Genomic DNA, 27,497 nt, shown 5'->3' on the forward strand with positions numbered 1-27,497 from the left:
TGGGACTCAGTCCCAGGACGCTGAGATCATGACCTGAGCCAAAGGCAGATGGGACAGTCATCCGACAGAGCCACCCAGGCTCCCTTGCAGGAGCTTTTAGTATGCTATGGACTCTAATCATCTGCTGGTCACATGAGTTGCAACCATCTCCTTCCAGTCTGTAGCATTACCTTTTCACTTTATTTGTGGTGTCTTTAGTCATACAGAAGTTAAAATTTTTAACACAGTACAATTTATCAATGTTTTCCTCTATTGTTAGTGGGTTTTGTATCTGTTTTAAGAAATCCTTTCCTGCCATGAGGTGGGAAGTGTATCTCATATATCTTCCAGAAGTTTAAAGGTTTTGCTTCCCACCCGCAGGTCGTTAATCCATTTGGCATTTATTCGTGCATTCTGCATGAGGTACCTTTGTCTCCTCACAATTTATTCCGTTTATCAAATAGTTCATCCTTGTCCCACTCACCCATTGGGCCACCTTTTTCTTACCAAATTTCAAAATTATAACAGGTCTGTGTCTTGTACTGTGTTCTACTAAACTATTTTAGTACCAGCACCACACCGTATTCACTATTGGAACTCATAATAAATCTTGATAGGCTGCAGGGAAGCCTATCCCCCCACCATTTTATTCTTCCTAGAAATTGTCTTGACTGGGGTACCTCGGTGGCTCTGTCGGTTAAGCTTCTACCTTTGGCTCAGTTCATGATCCCAGGATTCTGGGATCGAGCCCCGCATGGGCTCCCTGCTCAGTGGGCAACTTGCTTCTCCCTCCTCCCTGCTTGCGCTCTATTTCTGTTATTATCTTTCTCTCAAATAAATAAATAAATAAAATCTTAAAAGAAAATTGTCCTGACTGTTCTTGCCTTTACTCTCCCACATGAATTTAAGGATCTTTGGACCAAATGCCATGAACATGCTGTATTAATCTAGAGCAAACAGGGATCTTTATGCTATCAAGCCTCCCATCCATTAGTATGATCTATCTCTCCATTTGTCAGATCTGTGTCCTTTGATAATGCTTTAAGAGTCATTCCCGTGAAACTCTCGCATATCTTTTGTCAGATTTACTTCTGGGTATCATACGGTTTTGGTTGCTACATCACGTATAATCTTTTTCTATTATAGTTTCTAAATGGTTGTTGGTGATATGTAGGAATCCAACTGATTCCTGTATATTTATCTCTAATTGAGAAATTTTGCTGAGTTCTGTAATTAATTCTAATTGATTTTCGGTAGCATCTCTCAGATTTTTTTATATGGACAACTACATTGCCAACACAAAATGAGTTTCTTCTACCTCCCATTTCTTCTTCTTGCCTTGTTGCACTGTTGGGGGCTTCCAGTGTAATGCTGAATCATAAGGGTGCTATTTGGCATCCCTGTCTTGTTCTCAACTACCATGATTGCCTCTAAAATCCTCCCCACCCCGACCCTGGCCACATATGATCTCTGCTATGGGTTTTTTTTTATGGATACCACTTACCAAGTGGAAGAATCCTCCATCTGCTCCGGTTTTCCTAGTAAGGCTTTGTTTGAAGGTAGAAATGTGTATCTAATTTTATCAAACACTTCCTTTGTTCCTATTGAGATCCCCATATGGTTTATCCCTTTTAATATGTGAATCTAACCAGTTTTTAAATGACTTTCTGATTTAAATCATCATTGCCTCCCACAATAAAACCCCTTCATCATAATGCATATTACATATGTACATTATATATAGTATAGTGTATAAGTATGTATGTAACATACACGCATATAATATACTGAGGAATTCCATAGTAAGTATTGTATTCATTCAGCATTTTGCAACTATGCTCAAAGGTGAGATTGAACTATAACTTTCTCCTAGTACAGTCCCTGTCTGATTTTGATGTTCAAGTAAACTAGCCTCATGAAATGGATTGTGTAGCCTCCTTGTTTTTTTAAAGGTTTAGTAAAACTCACCCATAAAGCCGCTTGTGACAAGTGTTGTGCTTTGAGACTGGGGATGAGTGGAGAATCAATTTCTTTAATGTTTATTCATGTGTAGAAGAGCAATAATCCCCTAAAATCAACACATACTTACGATTTTTTTTAACAGTTATCTTAAGCTCTCTAGATTTTTCTTTTCTTTCCCTAGAGCACCCACAAAATAGGTAGCTGCTGTGAATGATGGGTCACTCTCAGGAATAAAGCAATAAACACCATCCACAGGTATAATTTTCAATACTGTTCTCCTTGTTCTATTTTCAAATAAAATATTTCTCAAAATATTTTCTTTAACAATTTTATTACAAAAAATGATTAATGAGTATTGAGAAAAGTCAGAAAAGATGCATACACTAAAGGAAGAAAATGAGTCTCCCATAACCCCTCCATGCGTCACAGTCCCCATGTGTATATTCTACCAAACACTCTCCTAGGCATACACACTTTCATATCCACAGACACATGATCAAAGAACCCTATATTCTAATCTACAGAAAGTAACAAATACCCAGCAGCAGGTGTGTGAGGGGGGAAAGGGTGTCCAAAGGTGTCCACCTGCACATTCAGGAGTCCCTTCTACTGCCCCTTCCTAAGCCAGGAGGTGGCAGGAGACACTGAGGAGGAGTGCCTCCCACAGAACCCCTGGTTCTGTCCGTCTCATCCCCTCAGATGCCTGCTTGTTGGATGTTAGAGGACGCGCTGAAATCAGACGCCAAAGGGCAGCTCATCCCTTCACATGGATGGCTCTGCCCTAGCCCAGATGGCTGAAGACAGGCAGTTGACAGTCAAGCAGCACCAGAAATTCAGTGGGCTTCCTCTGGGGCTAGTGCCCTGACCCCAGCTGCCCTGGTCTTCTGTGCCCATCACATCCATGGAGTCCCATGGATCCCTGCCCAGGCAGCAGAGGGGCAGCGAAGGTTTGTTCTCCAGCACTCACGTCCTTCCAGGAAGGGGGGCCCTTGCACCCATGCTCGCACCCATATCCAGTGTGGTCCTTTTCCAGTGCTGCACTGTGATTGGCACTGAGTTATTCCAGGACTGATGCTCAGAGGACTTGTGTATCCTCCCAACGACGGCAGCATTTGCCACATACAAGTTGTTCAATAAATGTCTGTAAACAAATAACCGATTGAACGATGTAGAGTGCTCCTTCTCATTCTTTGAGGCCCGGATTCTATCTGTTCAGGATCCATGCTGGCACGGTGTGTGGAGGCATGGCGTACCTACTGAACATTCTGAACTCAGCACAAGTTCATGCCCTGCCTTTCCCAGAAAGTCACCTGCGCGGCCCAGCTGGGTCCTGCCCGTCTGCACCCCTGCGCGCGGCGGCATCCCCTGGGGCACCAGCTGTGCTGCCCACCACACCCTCCGTGTTCCACTCCAGCAGGAGCTCTCTCTCCATGGCAGCACCCCCACCCTCCTGCCACCCCCAGAGCCTTCCCATTCACATCCCTTCACGCTCACTCGATATTTTAACACCCAGGAGCTGCTGGGGATCACAATAACATGGGCCACATCTGTCTCTCTGGGTGATCCCCTCTCTGCCGGCGGCTCCCACACTGTTCTCCATGGCAGGCGCTGAAAACCCAGGCTCAGGCCAGCAGACTGTTAACAAGGACACCAGTAGGATGCCGCATTCAGAGTCATGGGAGGATGCCAACTTGGTAATATGTGAAATTAGTGAACAGACTGATGTAATAAAAATGTCAGCCTTTGGAATTCTTTAAATTTGGAGTGTAGATATAAAACCTAAAACCTTAAAAAAAATCAGGCAATAAGATGGAATGCATTCCAGTCTATACTGGAAAAAAAATAAAATAATGGCCCGAGATAGTGGGCAGGTAAGCCTAAAGGAATGAGGCTCTTGGAAGGTGCTGTGATTAGATTAACACAGCTTAGTGAGTTTAAAGAAAATAAATAAGAGGGGGGTGGGGTTATGAACATTGGGGAGGGTATGTGCTATGGTGAGTGCTGTGAAGTGTGTAAACCTGGAGATTCACAGACCTGTACCCCTGGGGCTAATAGTACATTATATGTTTGTTAAAAAATAAAAAATTTTTAAAAAAGAAAATAAATAAACAGTAGCTGTACTAGAGAGGTCAGAACACATGAGGGAGAAGAAACCAGAAGGTACTTCTAGATGCGAGAAGATTTGGCAGACAGTACCGTGCCTTGCTCAATGTTCTACTTTTTTTTTAATGAAATATAAATTTTGTACAATGACATATTTGGATTTCAGTCAATTTGAAAGCGGAACAACAGGAAAGGGGCACATGTAATATATCATTAATAATAACCCTTACATATATTCTGTAGTAATTGTGGTTTTTTTGTTGTTGTTTTGTTTTGTTTTTTTTTGCTTTTTTGTTTTTGTTTTTTTGTCCATGGATTTGAGATCTAAGACATAAGTCAGACCACATTTGGGATATCCACTGGGGCCATGGTCATTTCTGGTCCAGGGGAAAGGCCATTTCAGGGAATGGAGTTTGCAGAGGGGAGGTGAAACGGCAGGTCTCTCATTCACCTGCAAAGTCTCCAAGGTTGGACTCCTGCACTCGGCTGGGACCCCTCTTCAGACAGAACCGCTGTCAGCCAAGAGCGTCCCACTCACATCACTCAGGAACAAAACAAGTTGTGGAGAACTCGTGTTCCTGGAAGTTACACACAAATGTGTCTTTCTTTGAGGCTTCCTTTCTAAATTAAACTTTCTCCATACTTGTCCCATGGCAGAAGATGTCTCTAAATGATTTGTTTTACCATTTCAAATCAAGTCATCTGGTGTGGTCACCCCCAGATGCTGACAATGGCTGTCCTGTGAGGTCAGGATACAGAGCTGTGGCCACGGAGTTGCTCCCCTGTCCCTGTTCTCAGTCACTGTGCAGACAGCAGGGCGTGGAGGACCGAGGCCGACCCCAGGCTGCCCCACTGCTCCCATTGTGCTCACTGTGTATCATGGGCCCAAGCCTTCACCTTCCTGGTTTCTTGGTCTGTTAAATAGGGGAGCTGGACGAGATGATTCTGCTAATTTTATATTAACTTCTTCAGAATCAGAAATGGAGTTTTTAAGTCCATAGAAGAACAGCACCGAGCATACATGACATATGAGCAGATGCCCATAGGATGGATTCTCAGGCTCCTTTCTCTCACAGATTCTCCATCATCCACCGAGCTCTCGCTCTGCTCTGCAACTGCCCAATTCAGCAATGCAATGCCTCCTTTTTCTCTCCTTGAAAAACCCAGGGCACTGATGTTGGAGACTCCAGCTTTCCTTTTCTGTGGCTTCCCTCCAGAATGTCCCCTCCATAAATTTCCTGGGGTCCTTGCCTCCTCCATCAGACCACAGCTTGTGGTCACCACAGAACAGGCGGTCGGCAGACTCTCCCCGAGGCCTGTCCCTGTGCTGGCCTCAGCTCCCACAGACCAAGCCACAGACTGCCAGCCCCAGAAGGCCGCCCTGTGCTGACATAGCTGCCAATGGGAGCTCTGCCCAAACCCTCAGGGCCAGCTCATCCTGCCAGGTCTCACTTCCCTGTCATACCACCTTTCTGCCCAAAGAGAAAGTGGTTCATCCTTGCCCCAGCCCCACATGCTTTACTCTATGCAGCTTCTACCTGAATGCAAACATGTTGTGTTGCTCTTCCTTACACCCCTCCCTTGAACAGTCGTTCTATCCAGAACCCCCCACCCCCAACACAGGGCCTATTTAAGGACCTCCTGCCTGATATCACTGGTTTGTCCACTGCAAACTGCAGAAGCAGGGACCTGCCCTGCTGTATCCACAGTTGTGTCTCTGACACAACGTAGGGGCTCAAATAAATTTAAACCTCAAAAAACCAGTAGTGACAAGTCAGGAAGCAATGTCGTTGGGGGAGGGGGGGAGACAAGAACAGGCTCTATCATGGCATGCTACCTTGCTGGGCCAAGCATCTATGTTCTGTTCCCCTCTCCAGCTTCATTTCTTCAGACTCTGAGTTCCTGACTGCCGGCCACACCCAGGTCTCCCAGTACCAGGCTTGATCACTCCCAGGTCCTCTCTGTGCCTCTGCACATCTTGCTCCCTGGTGACATGGGTGCCTCCCTCACCCCCTTCCTCCCGATTCCTATCTGACCTTCCAGGCTCCACAGAAGGACTTCTGACCTCTGAGCACGCATCCCTGCCACCACATTTCCCTCTAGTCTACTCGGCCCAGTGCAGAGCCATCACACGCCAGCTGGATGAGTCACGTCATGTGCCGTCTGTCTGTGAGCGGCTGGACGGCAGGCATCATGATGTATTTATCCCATGGCTCCAGCCAGGGATGAAACGCAGAGAACATTCATTGCGTGAGCAAATGGCTATAAGTCTTGACATTTTATTGAAATGTCTTCACACTTATGTCAGGAGAGATAACAATAATCAGAACCAGTGTGGCCCCAGGACACTGAAGCCTGTCTCCTCCAACCAGGGGCCTGAGGTCACCCCCACTGAGCCTCTTTCCCACCTGGGCATGCTTGCCAGGACATCACTCCTCCAGCTCACCAGTCATGCTTCCTTTTTATTATTTTAGAAATCTATTTTCAAAGTGATATGGGTACATTATTTTAAAAGTCTGGTCACTCTAGGGCTTATCCAAAATGCAGCATCTTCTGGCCCACTTTGGATGCTGGCTTTTCATGGAAAAACACTTTAAACTCTTTTAGCTATTTCAACTAATAATTACCTCTTTATATTTACATAAAGACATAAATTACATGCTTATACTGTTAGTCCTCCACTGTGCTTTTAACTTCCTATTATGGAAGCCAAGAAATTAGCTCTCCCCCATTCATTTCTCCTTCCACTTTCCCATTTAATTCTGGTTTATAATATTTGGTTAAATCAGACTTCAGTGATTTACATCACTGTGACTTGGATACCATTCGTAGGTGACTCATGTATGCTCTATAGCTTCCATGACTGCATTTCCTTTTTTATTCATCTTATTTTCTCAGGAGTTAAATACTGCCTTGTTTTTCTTGTTAGTTTTCTATCTACCTAGCACTAATTTACTCCCAAAGTTCCTAGCACAATACAATGTTCTCAATGGGCTCAGACACATCAACTCATCTTTTACTTTAATTTTCTTTCTTGGAGACTTGTTGGGGCACTCTTGGTGCACTGGTCCAAATCTGGGCACCTCTCCCTCTTAAGCCCCCGCTAGGCCCCCACCCTGGTGCTCCTTCCATCCTTCTTCCCTTCTCTCCTGTGTCCGTCTCATGGCTTCCTCTTTCTTAACTTACACCCCGTTTCAGTGGAACACATTGTGCAGCACAGGCATCAGCAAACTACCTGAAAGAGCCCGACAACAAAGGGCCAAAAGACAAAATATATCTGGGTACTTATAGAACCATTTAAACGTAGCCATTAAAGAAAAAGTAAAAGTGCCCATGGGCCATCCAAAAACAGATGGCAGGCCGGACGGGGCCTGGGGGCCTCAGCTGGCTGACTCCTGATCTAGCAGCTCCCTAAGGAAGGGAATGTGGTAGGGTAATGTTCTGGACACCTAATGTGTCTTATGATGACTTTATTCCATCTACACACTCGACTGATGGTTTGATGGGGTTCAGAACTCTATCTGGGAAATCCTTTGCTTTGAGAATTCAAAGGCATTGTACCACTGTTATTTAGCTCTTGGTGCTGCTAGTTGGAAAGCTAGTCCATTGGTAAAAGGGCCTGGTTATTCTCTCTGGAAGCTTTAAGATCTTTGTTTCATGACCAGTCATGGCCGCACGTCTCAGACTCAGAATTTCCTCTGCCTTCATTCCTCTAATGCCTAGGAGGGCTTGTGAGGTGAGTGGGGGGTTCAGGGAGAGGAAATAGAGAGATGCACCTGGGTGGGAAAGGCTGCAGGGAAGGGGAGCATTAAGGATGAGACAGCGATCTGGGGCCAGGGAAACAGGACAGAAGGGGACAGGTCAGGAGTGAGACTTGCTTCTGGAAGGAGGTAAGAGGTCATGAGGCTGCTGCTGGGGAGCCAGCTTTTCTCAGTGTTGGACTCTTTAAGAGGTACTATCCTCCAGGTGAAGAGGTCCCAGAAGGCTGGGCAACCATGAAAGGCAGGACCGCTGCAGGCCTAGTGACTCAAGAGCGTGGCCCTTCTTGCGCCCCCTGCCGCTCTGCCTCCCTGCCATGTGACCTGACTTCCTGATGTCCTGACCAGCTGCTCTTCATTCTTGCCTGCCTCCAGACTGCCTTAAGATAATCTTGACACCTTAATTATCAACTATCTTCAGACTTTACTTAGACTCCAGTTTCTCTCATTGGGTTATGACAATTTGGCAGAATTATTTTTATGTGATTTTTTTTTCTTAACAAAAAAGGAAACAAACAAAATCCAAGGATGTTTGGAACCAGACATCTTCATCCCACCCATGCCTCAGTTCATCACTGACCTCCCTCCTGGGGTGAAGGAAAGCCTGGGGTGGGGGTATTTGGTGACAGCTTTCTGGAGATAATTCCTGGGTGCTTACTACAAATGCTGGTATTAGGATGTATCATCCATTATTGGCATAAATGCCTACTTTCTCTAAGAACTCACTCCTATCTTGACTATTCTGCCTTTCCTATTCCCTGATCTCTCTTTTAAAAAGCACAGTGGTCATATTCACTCCCTTGCAATTGATAAGAAGGAGATATGGCTGCTTAATAAAGAACTGACTTTGCTTTCCAAGGGAAAATTAAATGACTTTTTTTTTTTTTAAATGGGAGGATGAAGTTTTCTTGGAGGGTGAACATAGTCAATATATATTTTTATATCCGAAAAGAGATAAAAATAATCATTTTGTATATCATAAACCAAGAAAGTAAAGATAGACAAAATCCTAGGTTAAAAATTCTGATAAAGGTGAATTGAAATGGTTAGCACTTCTGTTTCCTATAAGCTTCTTGACTGGGCTACCCCTATTTGGTTAGCTAGAGCAGAATAAGGTGGACATAGGGAGGCAGTAAAGAACACTGGGGCCACGATGTCTGTTATTTTCGGCTCCAAGAAACCCTCTGCATGAGAAATCCTCAATTAAATTTCTAATTCCATTAGAAACACACACACACACACACACACACACACACAAACAGATACACATGATATTTAATATCATACAGCTCCTCAATAATAATTTTGTTTTAGAATGGCAGACCAATGGTGGCAGTAGACCAGTACCTCCTAAAAGCCAATAATCCTTCTATAATAGGATTTTAAATGCTCACCCCTCTTTTTTCACCCTACTTTTTAAAAAGTAATAAAGACACAAAATCAATGTGTAAATGAAAAAGTGTAAAGTCATAGTCATTCATATTTGGGATAGAGGTCAGGGACAGAGAAATGTCATGCCAGCTGCATACAATGACAGTCAGCTAGCGTCAGCGAGGCCACATTCAGGGGCCAAGATGGCTGAGTCAGCAAGCTCATTCCAGCATTGCATTTGGCTTGAGAGGCTCTGGTACCCCGTGCTGGACTCTGAACCCCAAATCTATGAGCTCATTACCTATTCATTACCTACTCTGACGGCCCACACTTCCTCTTCATGTCACGAGGGCCCATGAAGCCTAGGCCAGGTGGCCCCAGATGGGACAGAATGATGCGGGGGAGGCACCAGGGAGAGTGGAGGGCCACAGCCCGGGCAGTGGGTGAGCAGGAAGAGGGCTGAGAAACCTGGAGCATGCCTCCTACCAGAAGAAGCCCTGAGAGAGACTCAGGGAGGACTTGTTTGAGGGGAAAGAAGATCACAGGGAAGTGAGGGAAGAACTGCTTTCAAGGAATAAGATGGAGGGAACTGGGACAAAACTAAAAGAAAGCCCACAGGAGGGACGCCTGGGTGGCTCAGTTGGTTAAGCGGCTGCCTTCGGCTCAGGTCATGATCCTAGCGTCCTGGGATTGAGTCCCATATCAGGCTTCTTGCTCCGCAGGGAGCCTGCTTCTCCCTCTGCCTCTGCCTACCTCTCTGCCTACTTGTGATCTTTCTCTCTCTGCCAAATAAATAAATAAAATCTTTAAAAAAAAAAAAAGCCCACAGGATGAGCAGTGGACTAGGCCACCAGATCTCACTTGATGCTTTTAAATTAAGATGTCCTGCTAAAAGTTATATACTCACTGTGAAATATCTGGAAGAAGAGTACAAAGAAGGAAATTATAATTACCCATAAACTCATCATATAGAATGGTTAATTCTGTTCCAGAATTAAAAAGTTAAAAAAAAGTTTATGTGTATAAATGAGTGTGAAGGAGACTCTTCCCCCTTCTCTATAAAAACGAGTGTATGTATATGTATGTATAGGGGCGTGTGTGTGTATAAGTAAATATATGTACATATAATATGTGTGCATATGCACGTATGGAGCACAAGTGAGATCACAGATTATCAAGCTTTCATTATGCATTATATTGCAAACTCTTCCTTATACTACTATATGTTCTTCAAATTAATTTTCCTTTTTTTTTTAAGATTTTATTTATTTATTTAAAAGACAGAGATCACAAGTAGGCAGAGAGGCAGGCAGAGAGAGAGGGGGAAGCAGGCTTCCTGCTGAGCAGAGAGCCCGATGAAGGGCTCAATCCCAAGACCCTGAGATCATGACCTGAGCCGAAGGCAGAAGCTTTAACCCACTGAGCCACCTAGGCGCCCCCCAGATTTTTCTTAAGAATTTTCTGTCGTGTGGAAATGTTGTTATGTATTTAATCGTTCAGTAGCTATTTGACTGAATGTTGTTTTTTAGGTTGGATACGTAGGTTTGCTGCTGCCCTCATTTTGGTGGGGGTGGTGGTGCAGTTTTTAATAGTGAAAATTCAGCACCTGTTTTGTGATTTGGAGTAATCTCTGATTCTGTATCTTCATCTGTAAACTGAGAATAATAATGCCTGCTTTATCCATGTCCTGGTTTTGCTGTGGATCAAGTGTACAGGGTATTTCATTGTTCTTCTGCCTTTACTGTTGTTTCACTCCAAATAACTTAGTGGCTAAGGAGGCCACAGAAAACCGGGGGAAAGCTGAGGGAGAGGTAATGGTCTGGGTGTGGAGGTGCTGAGATGAGGGGCCTCCTGGCCAGTGAGGAGGAGAGGCCCAGATGCCCTGAAAGGCAGGATTTTTTGGGAGAGAGGACTGGGCGAGACTGCAGCTTTGGGAATTTTTGGCCTTGCACCTTTAGAATGAATAGTCTCTCCCAAATGAAAGTATATTGTCAGAAAAGACCAGGCTGAGGGCTCAGCCTGAAGAGACATGTGTAGGAAAAAAGTATTAATGATGGACACAGGAGGAGCAATGGAAGAAGGGTCTGGGAAAACCGGGATTACATATGGTCGGAGAATTCGAAAGGAAAAAAAAAAAGCCAAGATATTATTGTTGAATTCCCATTAGATCCTGCTCTGGGCTCTCTTAAAGTTGACTCTGTTTTAACTGAACTCTGCCTGCCTTGTTTCACTGAGACTGAATCATTCAATATGAATACCCTTAAATCCTAAGGGTAGAGAGGTTAACACAGATGAACAAATTTCCCTGTTTCCTTACAAAAACAGTCAATCTAAACACAGATAAAAATCATAACTGGAGAACTAGAAGTCAATAAATCTATCCCTGAAACCAGTAACTATTAAACTCAAAAGTAGATTAACCTTTGTAATTGTCACTGGACATCTATAAAACCCAGTAAACGTGTTTTGGCTATTAAAAACTGTGAATAATCTTCTGAGGGCTCTGTGTAGGGCCCTTCTGACTAAGGGGAGGAGGGGCGAGGCAGAGGGGTAAGGCCTGGTGTGGGTCTGTGGTGGCCTGAGTCTGGACAGACGTGCCTGGTGCGGAAGGGGTGGCAAGAACACAGGACAAGGTGTTGGGAGGACACAGAGCAGGGTCCCTTTGATATCACAACATCCAGAATAACTCTGATCCTTTTCTAAAAATTATGTATGATTTTGGGAAGGACAGAAGAGCCAGAAGATCTGGCCTCCAGCTCTGGTTCTGACACTGCCTGGCAGCATAACCAGAGGCTTCTGTCCCCAAGAAAACATTGCGTTGTGGGGGCTCTTGTTCTCTTAAAAAGACTGCTCCCTCCCCAAAGAAAGTTCCCTTGCATTTTTTCAGGATTGTTTTTTGGCTTCGGAAAAGCACATCTATTCTTAGGGCTCAATTTAATTTCCTTCTTTGTACTGTTTTTTACACACATTCTACCATGAGCTTGCATTCCTTTGGTCAGAAACTAATGTTACTAAAAAGCAGCAAGTAAGAGACTGCAGGAACACCCAAACCCCAGTAATCAAGCTCTGAATCTCAACTTCTCTTCACTGTGAGGCAGGCTCACCCTTGGGTTTCTGCTCATCCTCGAATCCAATGGGTCATCATGCCCTCAGAATTCTTTATCTGGGATGACTTAATGCTGGAGTGGAAAAAAATGCCTGAGGACCCAGCAAGCTTAAGTACACTCTGATAAAAGGAATGTTTGTCTGTCTTCAGCATCTCTCCTGACTTTGCTTTCCAGTCCTTCTCTTGTCTTCGTTGTTTGCTACATTCACCACCCACCATGTCCCATGGTCTGGAGATGTGCATGGCTTCAGAGTCCTTCTACAACCTTCTCTCCCCGGTAGGAGGTTGGTGCCCCTCTCTCCATCCTCCCTGCCAAACCACCCTTCACCAACTCTAGAACAGGAATCTGGGCCAGCCAGTCATTGCCAATGTGCTACTGGGCTAATGCAGGTGATGTCTCGTGCTTAACACAGGGCCTTCTGGAGATGGCATGTCCTACCAGAAGGAGCCTCATGAAGAAACCTAACAGTCAGGATTCTGGGCCCCATGGGAGCTGAAGGGGGATACAAACGAGCCTGGTGGCATCCAACAACTTAACTACCTAATCTACCTTGTACAAGAGCACTGTTTTTGGAGTTCCCCTGACTTCATATCCACTGACAAGATGCACATTCCTGAGCAAGTTATTTAACCTCTCTGTGCCTCAGTTTCCCAGTTTATAAAATGAGGCTATTTCTAGTACATATCCTAGAAGGCTGGTATAAGGGTTAAATATCACATAAATAATCAGTCCAGATTTGAATACATTATATGTGCTTAGTTAACATGAAATAAATGAGTAAAATTCAAAACATCACTATTATTTTACATTTAGGACTAGCCCTCTGGGACTGGACTCTGGCTGGCAAAGAGCATCCTCACAGCTTCTCATCTTGTTAGATATTTGCCACAACTTCTTAAACCCCATGCCCTTTCCTCTATAACCCCAACCCCAGTCTTCCCTCACTGTGTCAGTGTTATCCTAAGGAAACCAAGGAAGCACACTGGCACAGGTAGACAGAGTCGCTGTTGAGGCCTGCCCTGCAGAAGGCCCCATCATCTCCCTCCCACGTTCTACACCAAAATCTCTGTTGACTTTCCCAGCACAACCCACAGGCCCCAAATCAGACCTGCTGGACATGCGTGCTCAGCAGAACAGCCCGTGACAGAACTTCCTCCCTTGCGTGAAATAGGACGCCTCCACTATAAAAATATCAATTAGGAATCTCCATAAAACTACGTATCACCAAAATGTTTCCTTGCACCGTTAGAACAGTTTCACAGAAAGCATATTTTACTTTTGAGAAGAGAACCTACAAGACAGTGGCTGCTCCTGAGGTTTTTCAACAGTTTAAACCAGTATTTTGGACACCACCAAAATGTCTTTTTTTTCTGGAGAACCGAGTTACAAAATACTGGTTTCTATTAGGGTGTGTCTAGCACTTTCTGTGCCACCAAGCTTTCCATTTTTATAGTCTGCACACTAGGAGATTTTCCATGAACAGGCTCGAATTTATTCCCAGGCAATGATGTTTAGGCAAGCCAATATGAACGTGAAGACTGTTCGAAAGCAGCATCAGAATTCGGACCATGCAACTGCCTAAAAACAAACAAACTCATCTCTGATGTACAAAAAAGTAATAGATTTTTTTGGCATGCCTTAATATATATGGGGGACAAGGGTACTCACTCTCCTTATACGTTTTCTTAGATCGGGTTGTTAGAGAAAATTTGTTTTTTAAAATTTGTTTTTTAAAATTTTCTCTATCCTTTATTTCTATACTTGTCCAGAATACAGCCCAAACACCCACCTACACAGGCATTTTACATGAAGAGCTGCAAGCCAAGTGACTGAAAAAAACAAAACCAAATTATGTATATAGTGTCTTTATAGAGATCTGCATGTGAATTCAAGTGGGAGCCAATGGTAACTCTGGAGGAAAAGGAACCAGTTAGTGGAGAGTGCTAATGGAAAGTGTGACTATAATTTGGTTTTGCTGACAAATTAAAAAACACGTGCCACATTTTTAAAGAAAAAAAAATAGCATAGGAAATAGGGCTTTATGTTTACACACTCACACATATTCTTGTTCCAGCTCTAGAAACTTACACGTTGGCTACAAGTACCACTATGACACCCAATTTTACTTTTTTAAAAAAAAAGATTTTATTTATTTGACACAGAGAGAGAGAGAGAGATCACAAGTAGGCAGAGAGGCAGTAAGAGAAAGAGGTGAAAGCAGGCTCCCCGCTGAGCAGAGAGCCTGATGCAGTGCTCCATCCCAGGACTCTGAGATCATGACCTGAGCCGAAGGCAGAGGCTTAATCCACTGAGCCACCCAGCCGCCCCCCAATTTTACTTTTTAAGTACGACAACTTTCTGCTGCTGATCCTCTAAGAAGATCCCTACTGGGTCAGGCCAAGCTCCTCACAGGCTCCCAGCCTTGCCACCTTCTCTTTTTTCTACCCCCATCTAAATTTTTCACTCCTTCAAGGCTACCCTCAAGGCCCATTTCCTCCATGAAGCTCACCACCAGAATTCCAGACCACAATGCCTCTTGCTCCAGATTCTACAGCATTTTTTGGTGATGCCTCCGTCTTGCAGATTCAGTTTTGGGTGGGTGTTTTCTCTCCTCAACACAGCTGCAAATTTCTAGAGGGTAGGGTCCCACCGAATTCTATTTCTCTATGTGACCATAGCACCCTGTGCCACTCTGAACATGAAACAGGTGATCAGCCAATACCTCTTGGATTGAATGGATTGAACAACTGGGTGCAGAGCTATGAGGTCTGGAATGGCTAATTTCATCTGGCAATCTAAATTTTCCTGACAAATAAATCCATCTAGGATTTAGGGAGGTCTAGGTAAAATTTACAGCTCAATGACTATCCCCTGAGCTTTGCTGGTAGAGAGGGCTGCCCTTTCTAATGAAATGCTCCTGAAGAATTCTGGGGACCACCTGCGGGGGATATCGCAATGTCCTGCCCAGGTTCCTCCTGGAGAATGAAGGGCCAAGCATGCTACAAGCCTCTGGGGGCCTGTAGATAGCTCTCAGTGGGCGGGGACAGCTTCACCCAAGCTCGCACCCTGTTCCTTGGGATGACCTCCATCTAATGACCAACCTTGTCCCCTTAAGGGGACATGAAGGCCTGGCCCCTCACCCTGACTAAGAACAGTTCTGAAGGGCTGTTCTAGCTCCAGAGCTAGAGGCTATTATTGAGTGTGCATTGGAGCTCAGCTTCTCACTCTGCCTAATCCAGTGTCCCTCCCCTTCCCTTTCCTTCCCCAAATAAACCAGTGCATGCCAACGTCAATCACAGAGTCCACTTCCTGGGGAAACAGCCTACAACAGCATCCATCCATCCATCCATCCATTCATCCATCCATACACATACAGGTATACCCCATTTTGTTGTACTTGGCTTAATGAGCTTTGCAGATTTTTTCCCCCTGAACTGAAGGTTTATGGCAACCTTGGTGGAGTAAGTCTAGCAGTGTCATTTTCCCAACAGCATTTGTTCACTTTATGTCTCATGAAGTGTGACATAAAGATGTGACACATCCTGGTAATTTTTACAATATTTCAAATTTTTAAATTATTATTAACATTCATTATGGCGATCTGTGATCAGTGATTATAATAGCTCACTGAGAGCTCAGATAATGGTATTTTTTAGCAGTAAAATATTAAAAAAAATTTTTTTTTGAGAGAGAAAGAGGTGGGGGGGTGGGACAAGGAGAGAATCTTTTTTTTTTTTAATTTTATTTATTTATTTGACAGAGAGATCACAAGTAGGCAGAGAGCCAGGGGGAAGCAGGCTCCCTACTGAGCACAGAGCCTGATAGGGGCTTGATCCAAGGACCCTGAGATCATGACCTGAGCCAAAGGCAGAGGCTTAACCCACTGAGCCACTCAGGCGCCCCATAAAGAGAGAATCTTAAGCAGGCTCCACGTGGGGTTCCATCTCACCCTTAGATCATGACCTGAGCTGAAATCAAGAGTCAGATGCTTACCTGACTGAGCCATCCAGGTGCCTGAGCAATAAAGGATTTTAAAATTCAGGTATTTAAATTGTTTTTTTTAAAGATATCATGCAATTGCACACTTAAGAGACTATGTTACAGTGTAAATGTGACTTTCATATGCATTGGGGAACCTAAAAATTCCCTGGTCTACCTTTATTGCAATATTTGCTTTATTGCAGTGGTCTGGAACTGAACCTCCAGTATCCCTGTGCTGTGCCTGTCTTCACTTATCCATGCAGGCACACAGCCAGCCAGCCAGCCAGTCAGCCAGAAACCTACCAGTGTGTTCAGGATTCAAGGTGTTAGTGGGAGGTGATACAGGTGAAAATGACCCCATCCTTGCCCTTAGGGAGCTAACAATCCAGGACAAGAGATGAGAATGTACCAGAATAACCCTAAAGCACACAATGGGAAGTGGCTGTTATTAAGACAACAGAGATTTGGCTGGGTACAATACCAGGGCAAGGGGTCAGGAGTCTTCAAGCACTGGTGCAGGCCATGGCCATTGCTATATGTGTCCTGTCTCCCCATCTGATCTTAAGCCCTGGAAGACAGAATGGATAGTGTCCTTACCTCTCTGCCTTCCCCATACTTCCCAACACCGGGTTCCAGATAGCACAAGAAATCTTAAAACACTGAAGGCAAGCTTTGGCAGTTCCACTGCATAGGAAAGGTTTCTGGCTGTCTGGTCTCTCAGTGCAGAGTTCCCAGGAGGCTCCTCAAGATGCACATTCATTTATTATGCCCATAAAATCTCAGGAACCTGAAGCACAAGACAAGGTCCTGACCCATAAAGCAGTTACAGACAGTGTGTGAACAAGGCAGAGGTCCCTGGAAATGTCCACAAACAGGAACAAGACTCAAGACAGTGACTAACAGGCACATGGTACCTCATCCTCAGATGGTCTCCGTCCCAGGCTGGCCAGCCCATCCACTGTCAATCTGTCAGTCAACAAGGGTTACCCAACAGTCTCCACCAGGAACCCAACAATGAGAATCAACAAACTGCCAAACCTCATAATCCCCTGAAGCTAGTGCTCTAGCATGGTCTACTGTTCACAGCGGACAAGTGCCTGTAAGCAAAACACCACCGCTAAGTGCCTGATAGAAAGAAGGGGGGCAGCTGGGAAGCATGGGTCGGGGAGTCCGTCTTCTGTATTTCCCGGCCCTCACCCCGACTCAGCATGCCAGTCTCCTTCCACTCTCCCTCTCCTTTCACTGCTTTTATACAGTCTGTCAGCAGCCTCTGTTGCTTGCTTCTCAGAAATGACACTTGCATCCTCCCTCTTCTGCTTCGCCTGAGCGCTGCCACTTGCCCTGATACTGCGGCCACCCCTGGTCACCGGTGCTCCAAGCCTAGGCAGTCCTGCACTCCGTGTCTGTTGGATGCAGCTCCTGCAAACCCAGCTCTCAGTCAGTCCTGTCTCTGCATAACGATCAGCTCATCAGGGTCCCTTCTGGCCCCATCAGGCCTAGTTACTAAGAACCCTTTTCTATGTGGCCCTATCACTCCAATACTTTTATTTCCCAGTACTCCCTAGTATATGCTCTCCACCCAGTCACCTCCCTGCTTATCTGGGCCTTTGCTCAAGTGGTGTCTGACTTCTGGAACACCTTTCCTCTTCTTAGCCACCTACAGAATCCTACCTACTTAAACCCTACCTGCCTGATCCACCTTGCTACTTTGTTTACAAGGACCAGACTGAGGACCTAGGCAATGAGAAGGATAGCAAAGGCAGGGTTAGAGGCCTGCTGTCTTCCAATTTCCTTTACTGTCTTGAAGCTCCCCTACCATATCTTGACTCCACTGCTTGGAAATGCTTTTCTGTTGCACCTGCCCGGGTTGTGAAGAAACCCCAGCACTTGACGGTCCCGGACCACCTAGCTGTGAGTGGAAGGAGCCTGTTTGCCCTCAGCTGGATAGACTGTCTTTGTTTTACGGGCCTAAAAGAGAAAAAGCTGACACTGCTAACGTTTACTTGCTTGTTGCTTCTTAGGAAAGATTCTTAATCACTGTCGAGTTAATATACCAAGTGCTAAAATTTCTGAGAGATGGATCGGGGGTTTGCCAAATGACAGACTGCCAAGTTGGGTCTCTGGAATGAATCCAGTGTTCCATAAACCCTGCTTCTTTCCTAATCATAGAAAGAACCCCAAACGATAGAAAGGCAGAGTAGAGTTTCAGGCAGCAGAATGATACAGAAGCCTCATCCTGTGCTTCCTGAAAAACAGAAAGTACAGCTGGAGACAAATCTCATCTCCCCCCTTCACCCACTATGCACAGTGTTGTCCTGCTCGATGAGGGCACCACAGGCACTGGGGAGATCTTTGGAAACGTCTCTTGAAAGGGGTCAAGAGTAGGTGGTCCTCGGAGACTTTCTTACTCTTCTGCCAATTTGTAACTGGGAAGGTGACTGAGATGGGTAAAAATGGAAGGGGAAGGATGAGGACTTCCTGGGCCTCCTGCTACCTTGAAGGAAAACAGTTCACTGGTTGGAAGGGTTACCTCCTCTTGTTTCATTTGAAGTGGCATGAAAATGACTATCTCCAAGTTAGCCGGTGGGTTGGGTAAGGGCTTCTCTGCTTTGTGTTACTTCACCCAGAGTTAGAGGAAAGGGGGATGGTGAAGGTAATAGTTCTGAATGTCTCCATCTTCACACCTTGAGCTGGAAGATGAGGAGGATAGAAGAGGTAAATTAAAGATAACCTCCTCCAAACCAACTAGCAAACATAAACATACACACACACACACACACACACACACACACACACACACTCACCCCAGAGAGAATGAGAGAGTGAAATTCATACAAACCTTCTCAGGCAATTACATTAATATGATAATAATGACAATAATATGTGTTACACATGTCTACTGATCTACATTTTATAAAGCACTGGCGTACATTATTTAGCAGTATTCTTACAATAAATAATCCTGTCAGGTGATAATCAACATAGCAGCTACCATGTACTGAAAGATTACTGGGAACACTTTTCATGTGGTATTTTATTTAATCCTCACAACCTCTTTGTGGTACTACTGTTATCTCCATTCTACAGAGGGAGAAACGGGTTTGGAAAAGTTAAGATACTTGCCCAACAGGTAGAGCATGAAACCTAGGTCCTTCTGATTCCAAGAATACAGGCTCTTGACCTTAATAGGGTACATCTCATGGCAGGGCTTTTTTTTTTTTTTTTTCCAAGTTCTAAAAGGGAAGGCCACTCAGGAGGAAACAGTCCTCACATCTTAACTCCCCAACACTTAGGTTCACACAGACACACACACAATGAATACTCCAAGAAGTCCCACTTCTCTGTTGTCCCCAGTTACAAAGGCACCCAGCTTGCACAGATACAGGTCCACAGATGGTCTCATTCCTTATGGAGACAAAGGTCAACCCCTAAGGATAGCTTCATTTAACCTGTATCTGAAGTTGCAACAAGGGTTTCCATTTGACAGGATGCAACTACAGCAAGGCAATGAATTAGCATCTAGTTCTGAAGCTTTGTCACGAAAAATAGTTTCAGACTAAGAATAATGAGATGGAATGCCATTTAGCAGAATGGCTTGTGATATTCAATTAAATGTTCAGCTTGAGAGATTCGTGCACAGAGAAGAAATGACTGTAAGAAACAGCAAGACACAAACACATGGTGACAGCTCATAGAGTTGGCTGCCCTATTCTTCATGGGACCCATCTGACCTCAGTGGTAAGGTCTGCTGTTAGCGCAGGGGCCTGACACAGACACGCACCCATCTGGGGCTGGGAAGGCTTGGCAGAGAAGAAACAGGACTTGAGAACTCCTTCCTTCCCCTTTTACCAAAGCACCAACTCCTCCTCTGGATTGTCTCCTCCCCCTTCTTCTCCTCCCTCTTCTTTCTCTAAGCTTCCTTCTCCTCTCCTTGAAACATCAACCTGCGTAAGAGACCTGAAGGTGGGGTGAGGACAGCATGTTAGTTCCTGGGATTTTGAGACAGTAAAGTGTCAAGGTCAGCAGCCCCCAACCCTACCCCATCTTTCCAGATACACTTAGATAAACACCCACTGGAACTTTAAATAGATGCGAGGAGATCCACAAGTCCCCCATGACACAAAATCTTGGTGCTTCCTAGCCACAGAAATATACAAGTAGGCAAAGGGCTCAGGTCAATTAGTTATATCCACACCTACCTGCACAAAGGAGGTAACCCTTACACATACACTCAAACACACACACACACACACACAGAGGAATCCTCAACACAGGCATCTTGGTAATGCCACCCTGCCTCTTGACCGGCCTCATCTCTTCCACCCACCCAAAGGCGTTGACCACAGCCACCTTGTGAGAGGCGGAGGGGTACCATGTAGTGGATAGGGAATCACTCTGCCCTTGGCTACTCCCTGCTATGAGACGTGGGCAAGCTACTTAGCTTCTCTGGGCTTCTGTAAAATGGAACTAATAACCACCTAGCTAGATACTGTGAAGATGCCTTTGGCACAGTGCCTGGCGCTGTCCTGCCTGGTTCCTGAGCTTGCCTTTCCTTCACCCACGCCTGGGCTGAGAGTGCCTCCTGGCACTTGGTCCCCACTCTTAGGATGCTGGTCTGACATAGGGAAGAGTGGGGACTAGTCTAGGACCTCAGGTCTGTAACAGGAGGGTCAACTCTAAGGTCACAAGTCTGCCTGCCGGCCGCGGTTAGCCTTCAGGGCCCCAGAGGGTGCCGGGAGCTGGGGACAGGTGGGCTGGGCGATCAGTGCTACCGTGCGTGGACCCGTGGGCGGCAGGTGGAGCGGACCGGTGAAGGTGGGCAGAACCCAGCGGTAAGTCGACCCAAGGCTGTGGGTGGCTTCCTCCTGTTGCTCAGTATCAGGGAGAGGCGGGGGAGGATATTCATTTTTTCCAAAGCAAGCATCCACCCATTACTTCGATAACTATCGATTGTGAAAAGCCGGCGGCGCCTCTTAAAGGCGAAGCCCGACTCCCGCGTCTACGCCCCCGCAGCACCCCCCTCCCCCCAGCCGTGGCTGTGTTCCCGGACTCCTCCGCTGGGACCTCCTCTGCCTCTGCGGGGCAGCGATGGGCGAGCCCCTCTGCTCCGCTCGTGTAGCAGCCTAGGGAACCGCAGCCACTAGCTGTGGTTTGACCCCTGCCCGTCCACCCGCGGGTCCTTTCCTTCCCGGAGTCCCCTGTCACGCCTTCGGACCGGGTCACCTGTCCCGCAGCGTCCCTGGCGCCAGGGTTCGAGGACAGGGTCGCCGCACAGAAAGTTATTTCAAAGGGCAGATGTGTTGCAACCCTCGCTGCAGCAAACTACAGAACGCTGATTTCCCGAACCCTTCCCTACCCCCACCCAGCCCGGGCGACCCGAGCCCGCCGCAGGACGCAGCTACGCGGAGAGCCACCCGCAGATGCACCTCTTCTCCCTCCCGCGCGCCCAAGTGCAGTGGAAAGCCTCACAGCAAACTCACGGAGCGGAGCAATCCCCGGTCCTGGCCTGGAAGGGATCGGCCTCCCGCCCGGCAGCTCCGAGAAATACTCGCGATTTCCTGCCCCAGCCTCCCCTCCTCCCGGCCCGGGCCCTCTCGGCTGGGCTGCCGCGGCCCCTCTGTACCTGCGGCGGTCACGGGCTCGCCCTCGCTCTGCTCGCCGGAATCCGAATCCATGCTGTGGGCTGTTGGTCGGACGTCCACAGCCGCTCGCCCGTCTGCGGGGCTGCACGGGGCCGGCGTCCGGACTCCGGCGACCGCGGCGCACTCGGGACGGGCAGCCGGGCGGCTGCAGCGCTGGCGGCGCGGGCTGGGCAATGCGCGGCGGCGGCCGGGGGGCGGCTCCGCAGAGGCGAGCGCCGCCTGCGCCCCGCTCCCCGCGCCCCGCCGGCCGTTGCCCGCGCGCCAGGCGAGCGCCGGGCGGAGGGTGGGGGCGCACGGGGAGAGAGCGGGGAGGGGGAGGGGAGGCGCGAGCTGGGAGGAGCGGGAGCGACCGGCCCCTTGGGCTCCAGACGGGACTTAAATACCCTGGGGGCGGTGCCGCTCCTCCTACCCGCGCCCCGCGCCCGCGCCCGGAGCCCTGGACTTGAGGCGAGCGGTGAGGTCGTGCCGGTCGGCGAGACCGAGCGCGGTCGCTTGCGGATGGCCAAGTTGTTTGGCTTTTGAGGCGAAGCGCCTCTACCCCGTAAGGGAAACAAACAAAAAACGGGTTCCGTGTGGAAGTCCCGGGGCTGCCCTGGCTGGAATCCGAGTCCACCGCTCCGGGACCTTGGGCAAGAAACTCAACCTCCCTGAGGTGTTTCCTCACTTGGCAGATGAGGAAATGACAGTTACCTTTTGCCGGGAATGTTGTGGGGGAGTAAATAAGATAATGCACGTGAGGAGCCGAGAGCAGGGCCTGGCACCTGGCGAGCAAGGGAACAGCATTCGGCAGGTACGCTCGCTCCGGCTGCGATTCCTGCCCGCGTGGGCAGGGCGGGCGGGCGGCGAAGCGCCGCGCGGCCCAGCTGGGGGCGCGAGCTGGGGGCCTAACTCGCGGCGGTCGCGCGCCGCGGACACACCCTGCTCGCCCCGGCCCCGCCCCTTGGCGCCCTGGACTCGGGCGGAGAATGGGATTTTCAAACCTCGTGTTAACGAGGAGTGCTCCACATGCTCCGAAGCCCCTACTCTTTCACTTTGTAGAAAGAGGTATTTGTGAATTTACTTAGTAATTAAGAGACAAAATGACGGGGACCGGTGGGGGTGGGGGGACGCCCTGAGCAGGAGCTGTAAGGCCTCAGAAGATCGGGAGATCGCTGGTTGTTAATTCTCGACCATCCGTGCAGTCGTACTGTCTCCTGAATTATCAACTCCCAGCACTTACGTAACTTCAGGCCAGTCTCTGTGTTTATAAAGTGCCACCGAAAATGCAGACTATATTGACGAGAACGAAATGAAGTCGGGAGGACACAGTCTACGTAGAAGTGCCATTTAATTGTTTCCTGTGTGGTTTTGTTTAATCTGTACAGCGACCTACTGAAGAGTTTGGGTTGAACCACGTGCAGATGCTTTTTGGGGGGTTCAAAAAGAGCTGGAAGTTGGTATTTTCATAGACTCCGACCTATATTGCTGTTTCCATTTTATACATGTGGAAACTGAATATCAGGGAGAGCAAATAATTTTCTTGTGGTCGCATGTCCAGTGAGTGAGTGAGCTGCGACTTGAAATCAGGCTTGTCTGATGTCCAGACCTGCTCCCAGCTGGTAGGGTGGAGTGTAACAAGTCAGTTTGGCCTTTTGGCTGCCTGATTGACTGCCTCTTTTAGTGAAGGTATGGGCTTCATAGAATGCAAGTACGGTTCTAGTTTGCGTCCTCAGAAAACATTTTCTTGGTGGCCGAACTCATAGGCTTTAGTTGACAAAATTTGGATGGGTTTCTGTGGAATAGTCAAAAGATTCCCATTCTAGCCGTGTGATCTTGGGCAAATGGCTTAATCTCTCAGTTTCCTCATATGTTGGCATCTCCTTCATAGGACGGTTGTTAAGGGAGTAAATGAAATAATGACTGTGGAAGCTATTACTCAATGCCTGACACACAGTTAATGTTTGATAAGTGGGAAGAACATTACTTCTTAGATCTAATGGATCCCATTTAGAAAAAATATTTTTAAATCACATTTTTAATGAAAAGAGTAACAGTGACAGTTGTGTAAAAGTTGATACTCAAAAAATAAATAGCTGGTATCCTTTAAAGAGTTTGCCATCATAGCTTTGCATTCCTTTTTTTTAAGATTTAAAAATTAATTAATTATATTGTGTGCCGCAGGGGAGGGGGGGGGATGGGCTGAGGGAGAGGGAGAGAGAATCCCAAGCAGAGTCTGCTTTCTGCTTTGACTGGAGAGCTCCAGTCAGGGTTGGAGCCCAGGATCTTGCCAAAGGTTTGACCTGAGCCAAAATCAAGAGATTTGTTTAACTAACTGAGGCACCCAGTTAGTTATGCCCCATAGCTTTGCATTCTTAAGGAAAAACAAAACAAGGTAGCAAAGAACAGAGTATATTAGATTGGAAAGACATCCAGCTTCCTCTGAAAGCCAACCCTAGATTCAACAACAGGAAATGTGAAACTTTCTCTGCTCCCTTACACCTCCTTTCCTGGCACTTGGTAGAAGCTTTTTTTTTTTTTTTTTTTAATATTTTATTTATTTATTTGACAGAGAGAGATCACAAGTAGATAGAGAGGCAGGCAGAGAGAGACAGAGAGGGAAGCAGGCTCCCTGCTGAGCAGAGAGCCCGATGCGGGACTTGATCCCAGGACCCCAAGATCATGACCTGAGCCGAAGGCAGCGGCTTAACCCACTGAGCCACCCAGGCGCCCTGGTAGAAGCTTTTTAATGGTTATTTATTTGTTTGTTTTAATGGACAGATGGTCTAGGTTGATGGATGAGAGAGACAGAATCCCACGGAGGTATCTGTACATCACAGCAATAAAGAAAATGGGGAAGCTCACTACTGGAACTTGGTTAACGGTAAACAAGGTATGGAGAGCACACATTTATGGTAGGTATAGGCCCATCAGTCATTGGATCTTTTTTTTAAATTATTTATTTATTTTTTTATAAACATATAATGTATTTTTATCTCCAGGGGTACGGGTCTGTGAATTGCCAGGTTTACACACTTCACAGCACTCACCATAGCACATACCCTCCCCAATGTCCATAACCCCACCCCACCCCCCCCAGCAACCCTCAGAGTCATTGGATCTTTACTGAATAACTAGTACATTCATCCCAGAGATAGAATGCTGGGGATGGGGGATGCTGGTCAAAGTGCTTCAGAAAAGTGTATGAGTCCAGAAAAACAACACCTATTCATTTATTTATTCCTATATTCAGTCATAGTATATTTCTGCAAAAAAAAAAAAAAAAAGCAGACCTAGAATGAAAAATTGAATGTGGAATTAAACAATGGAGAAGAGAGATCCAAACCAAATAAGGTCCCCATTCCAGTTTCCTATGACATGCAATCTGTTGTCATGGGATAGCAAGACAAAGGGAAATGACTGCTGGCACACATGTGGGTTTAATGAGGAACACTAGTGAAACATACCTTATCTATCCTCCCAGTGTGGAAAAATCTGTATAAGAGAAGGAAGTCCTTAAAATAGTATCTCACGACCATCACCCCCACGAAAACAGTGAAATCTGAGGTGGTGAATCTCCTTTACAAGCCAGACCTAGTATATTTCTTTAAAAAGAAAAAGAAGGAAAGGAAAAGCTCTTAGAAAAGAGGAAAGGATTTCCGTAGTTCTTCTGTGTATTTTTAGAAGAATGGCATCACTTTGCAGACTTGAATCTAAAGTCTGAGGGTTATAAACCACTTTCCTCAGTGTTTCCACTACATCTTTTCAGCCTGGCAGCTTTTCAGACAGATGAGTTTCTAGCTCTTATTGGTCATTCCTTAGCTTTAGCTAACAAAGTCATTGGCTTTTAAAGAAACTTGCCCAGTCTGGTGGGAAAAGCCTATCTATATGTAAGGTGTCAAGAAACGGATAATAGAGTAGATCCATTTCTGCGAACACAATAATACTCCTTTAATCTAAGCCAGTGCTATGACTCATCTGCCTGTCTCCTCTTGTGGGATGGAAAGGGAGCTGTCTGTAAACCTTTGGGCAAGCAGCCTAGAGAGAGGAGGGAGGATCCTCTCACGCGCTAGGGCTGCTGCTCGGCTTCAAAACCCCACAGGGCTCTGGCACTGCCATTTTTTCTAGGCTGAAGTGGCCCTTGGTATTTTGGGATGAGAGGTTGGCTAGGACAGCCCCATTTTAAATAACTTTTCTTGAGGTGGATCGTGGCACCAAGGAAGCTCTGCCCATGGGGCTCTAGGCAAGCTGGACAGTGGGGTCTGAACTGGCTTCATATTCATCTGGCAGAAGACAACCTTGAAAGGGGGGGGCCTTTCCTCTTTCTTTCTGGCTAGCAAAAATAAATTTTTATTGTCCGCCATTCCTTACTTCAGGAGTATCACTGCGGAAAAATTAAAATCCGGTCATAATTGCACTAGTTATAGTAACTATAACACATCTTTTGAAAAACTTTTCTCTTTGTGTGTGTAGCATTCTGCTTTTTTAGCTTGCTTTTTCCTTTTAATAGTATGTTATGAACATTATTCCATCTACTTTTTGCCACGATGTTTAATATCTGCACAGTATTCTACTGTATGGGGATATACCATCATGTAGTTAAACAATCCTTTATTGTTGGGTATTGAGATTGTTTCCAATTTTCTGGTATAACTGATAGCATTAGTAAACACTTCATGCCTAAATCTTTGCATACATCTTTAATCAATGTCTGTGAACTTTCAACAACTTCATTTTTTTTTTATAGTGGGGAGAGAGATGGACGATTGCATCTAACAAAATAATTGCTGTATATGTATCAAGAGTTTAAGATTATCAAGAATTGTCATGGGCATTGTCTCCTCTCAGTAGGAAGTGAGTCATTTGTGTTCATTTTTGCATTTTCTAAGCATTCATTGAGCCCGGAGGGGATTCCTCTGGGTTGAGGAAAGGAGTAGAAAATTTCCTTTCACATTTTCTTTGTGGACAGTATGTCCCCTGCACAGCCCTATCCAAATCAAGCCACCTTGTAGGAGACAGGGTGTGGGGACCTGGGCAGTTGGGCATCAAGTTGTTCTATATTCTTAGCTTTTGCCCTCATGAGTTGCCTATAGGATAGCTTCTGGAGCAGCTAATGCAGTTATAGTGACTCTAAAGCACTGATTCAGGTGTTCTTGGGTGGCTCAATTGGTTAAGCATCTGACTCTGGATTTCAGCTCAGGTCATTATCCCAGGGTCCTGAGATCGAACCCCATATCAGGCTCCACATGCTAAGTGTGGAAACTGCTTAGGATTCTCTCTCTTCCTCCTCCACCCCAGCTATAAAATAAATAAATAAATAAATAACTGATTCAGAGGGAGAAGGAAATTGAGAGAGGGAGGAGGAAGAGAACGAAGGAGAAAGAACAAAGCTATGTGGGCCCAATTTCTCTTGTGCTCTGGCCCAGCTCCTTCTGGAGTATATTGGGTTTTCAGGAAAATAGGGGAGTACTCAAATACTGGATGGGGCAATATTGCCCCAGTTTTCAAAAGGAAGAAAGGAATAAATGCCAGGAATAACATATTGGTGACATTCTTGGTGCCTGCTAGCAGAAGTCTAGAACAAACTTTGAGAAGAAAATGGTGCTCACCAGCAGCCA

The 27,497-nt window shown here is 46.2% G+C and overlaps 1 protein-coding gene across 1 annotated transcript in view; it reads right to left on the minus strand.

Annotated features, from left to right (window-relative positions):
- TNFAIP8L3 (TNF alpha induced protein 8 like 3) overlaps positions 1–22,143 on the minus strand; it is a 37,570-nt gene extending 15,427 nt beyond the window's left edge. Inside the window, exon 1 of the mRNA XM_046010330.1 lies at positions 21,885–22,143. Coding sequence (XP_045866286.1) covers positions 21,885–21,936 — 52 coding nt within the window. The 5' untranslated portion in view covers positions 21,937–22,143. The remainder of the gene's footprint in view (positions 1–21,884) is intronic.
- Positions 22,144–27,497: the final 5,354 nt, after the last annotated feature.

The sequence above is a fragment of the Meles meles genome, chromosome 6 (assembly GCF_922984935.1).
Source record: "Meles meles chromosome 6, mMelMel3.1 paternal haplotype, whole genome shotgun sequence".
Taxonomy (NCBI): Eukaryota; Metazoa; Chordata; class Mammalia; order Carnivora; family Mustelidae; genus Meles; species Meles meles.